Genomic DNA, 3,343 nt, shown 5'->3' with positions numbered 1-3,343 from the left:
AATGTAAAGCAATAAAAAACAGGTAATAAATAACTATTGTTGAGACAACTGACATAAACAAAAAAACAATTTATTTAATGGGTTAAATGTTACAGTAAATCTTATTACTAACTTAAACTAATTTACTTAACCTCGATTTATGTGTAACGTCTTAACTCAACTTAATTGTCCTGAAATACTATTTAATGACCTAAAGTTACTGGCTGCATTCTGCAGAATATTTAAAAAAAAGGGGTCGAGTACGGCCACGTGCGATCTAGTTGTTCATCACGTAAGCGGGAGAGGATTCTGGACATAATATTCCCACTCCAACCAATGTGCTTTGTTACTTACATAGCACATTAGAACCGCAGGATTCCCAAAAAATATTGTATGCAATAATATGGAAATTAGCTTCTGCCCGCGACTTCGTCAGCGTGGACTTCAGAATTGGGTGTTAAGCTTCGCTCGTTAAGAGTTTTTAATCCCACCACGGGAACTATTTGATAGAACGGTATAGAATGTACATGTCCTTTTCCATAGCGTAAGTGACATGAATACCAAGTTTCAGAGCTGTCTGCCCACGGCTTAGCTCGTTAACAATTTAAATTTTCCCTCAGGAACTTCTTGAGGAATCGGAATGAAAGGTAGCCTATGTCTTTTTCCATCCCAGAGGCTACATGCATGCCAAATTTCATCCAAATCCGTTCGGCCGTTTTTGTTTGATTGAGTAACAAACATACACACTTTCACATTTATAATGTACATATAGAATACAGTTTTGAAGGCGCAATCTTAACATCCTATATATACATATATATATACATCCCCTTTTAGCTGTTTTACACAACTAACAACTCCCGCTAAGTAATTTTCTCTTTGTTTTCACTGTATGTACGTAAAGGTACGTCTCCAAGTAGGTACATTTTATAACGGACATGGCAAGACTTGTTGTTGACTACGAAAACCTAAAAACAGCAGACGCTTCTAGATGAGGGAATCAGACGGCAAACATCAAGGCTAGCAACTGCAGGAGACATTTTTTCAACAGAAAAAGGAAAAAAATTATCTTCTCCCATAGCTTTATAAAGTCCCCGAAAATTGGCGCACGTGTGGAAGTACCTAATATCCAAACAAGATACGTGTGTAATAATAAAAGGGGGAAAACTTCTCCTATACGCTTTTACCGTGCTTTGGCAGGTGGTCATATAAATTTCATCTCTTGTAGTAATACATTTTAGGCAGGTAGGTCAGGTAACAAAAATTGAATTAAATTTGATCTAAATCAAAAAATCAAAAATGCCTAAGCAATTCCCTTATATCTAACAGTAAATATTCTATTAGCTATATGTTTTTTAAAACTTTAAGAATTTCAGGAAATAGATACTTATACATATTCCTTCCCCAAACAGCATCAATATGATTAAATTTCTTGTGATGTATAATTTTATACTCTACGACATTCGGGAGCTTACTCCTCAACAGTTCTACATCCTTTATCGTTGATATCTGATCGTTTCTACCAACCAATAACGCAACTTTCATGGTTACGTTACTCAATTCATATTCCGGAGGAGTTGTGGAATTGTAAATGTCCACGTTTCTCCATTGGTAATCAAAGTTAGAGAACTTTTCCTTGATTCCCAATTGAGACACGTGCACAGCGTTCTTCCTAGAAGTCCCGGTTGGGTAATGCGCTACGATGGTAGGAAAGAAGTCCGGTTCCAATTCCTCGGGATCGCTACCAGCTACTGGGAAGAAGATTCCATAAGCGCAAACACTATAACTTCCTTTACAGCCGCAAACTGCTCTAAATAACTGACCCAGCGACGTTTCATCCCCGAATAACTCTTCCTGGCCGGTTATTTGATAGATTTGGTCCAAAATCGAAACTGACTGAAGCATTAACGACGCTACATTCTTTACGTTAGCCAGGAAACATATCGGCGACAATGCAACCAACACTTTAACTTTTTCGTTGTAATCCGGTCTTAATGCACCGAGCACTAAGAAATTTGTGCTTCCTTGCGAATGTCCTACTGCACTTAGGCTAGCTTCTCCTGTTTGGTCTAAAATGAAGTCTATTATTGCGGGAAGATCGTAGAGGCCATATTCGTGGAAGCTGAAATCCCAAAATTCGACGTCGTTTTCTGGATGTAAGTAAATATGACGCCGGGCGTATCTGTTGCCTCTAGTATTGCCGATCCATACGTCATAGCCTGCTCTCGAGAGGGTCACAGCTAGTGACGTGTTCCCACGAAGAATGAAGGTATCAGCTGAATCTATAATACCGTGCATTAGCAGTACAGGTTTTGTTTTGTCCCCTGGAATGTGGAACAGCTTTAAGATGTACGCATCCTGCGTAGTCACATCGTATTCGTTCACTGCATATCCAACTTGAGCGGCTATCTGCGTAAAGTTCAATGTCTTTATAGGAGGACTATCACCATTTTTAATATCATTTTGCGAGCACTGCGTTAAACAGTCACTGAACATATAAAATAAAACGAGATATGATATTGTGTTTGCCATTTTTTCGACTACATAGCACACGCTTGCGGTTGTTCGGGCAAATGATATTTGAATGGACGCAAACTGATTTATTTACAAGGTATTACCCACGCCGGTGTTAGTAGCGAACCTTGAGTCGAAAACAAGAATATTGTTAGGGTCGATATTCGTATTGCAGTCAATCTACAAGTTTACCACGGCTTCGGCCGTTAAATATCTGATACTATAATAACATACAAATTAAAGGACATTCTCTCGTCCACACTATCCAAACTAATAATTGAAATACGGAAGTGAGTTTCTTTTAACACTCACCCAAGTATTATCAAAATTAAGCTTAATTTGCTATACTCCGCGAAAAGCAGGAGAATCTGTGTGGTGTAATTTATAATTTCTTCAATCCTTATACCCCACACCAAACAGATCTTCGGCAATATACCCTCTACGCACGTTTCGCTCCGAAACCGGAGCATCATCAGGAGATGTTGACTTTACAATGAATAATTGTTAAGACTTAACGATTGGATTGAAGAAATTATAAATTACACCACACAGATTCTCCTGCTTTTCGCGGAGTATAGCAAATTAAGCTTAATTTTGATAATATATCATGGATTTCCGCAAAGTAACGCCTGCTTCTATCCAATACTCACCCAAGTACCTAGGTCCTTGACTGCAATCCCTGAGCTCTGTTGTAGCAGTTATATTAAACCCACTACACGATTACGAATTTTACGCGAAATCGTACCGGAACGCTGAATTGCTTGATAAAACCTCTTTCTCGATAGGGTTGTAACTTGCGACGACAAAAGCCTTAAAAATGACAAGCACAGAGAAAATTCAGAAATGAAAA

The 3,343-nt window shown here is 38.4% G+C and overlaps 1 protein-coding gene across 1 annotated transcript; it reads right to left on the bottom strand.

Moving 5' to 3' along the window:
- Nucleotides 1–1,323: 1,323 nt before the first annotated feature.
- Nucleotides 1,324–2,511, bottom strand: LOC120628828 (lipase 1-like). Its single transcript, XM_039897451.1, has one exon. The coding sequence runs from the start codon at nt 2,509–2,511 to the stop codon at nt 1,324–1,326; it is 1,188 nt and encodes a 395-aa protein (XP_039753385.1).
- Between the last annotated feature and the right edge of the window lie 832 nt (nt 2,512–3,343).

This window comes from Pararge aegeria, chromosome 13 (assembly GCF_905163445.1).
Source record: "Pararge aegeria chromosome 13, ilParAegt1.1, whole genome shotgun sequence".
Lineage (NCBI taxonomy): Eukaryota > Metazoa > Arthropoda > Insecta > Lepidoptera > Nymphalidae > Pararge > Pararge aegeria.
This window is presented reverse-complemented; position numbering and strand designations above follow the sequence as displayed.

Bases quoted from the DNA above. Each gene is read 5' to 3' on its own strand.
- LOC120628828 (XM_039897451.1), bottom strand. From the start codon at position 2,511: ATGGCAAACACAATATCATATCTCGTTTTATTTTATATGTTCAGTGAC.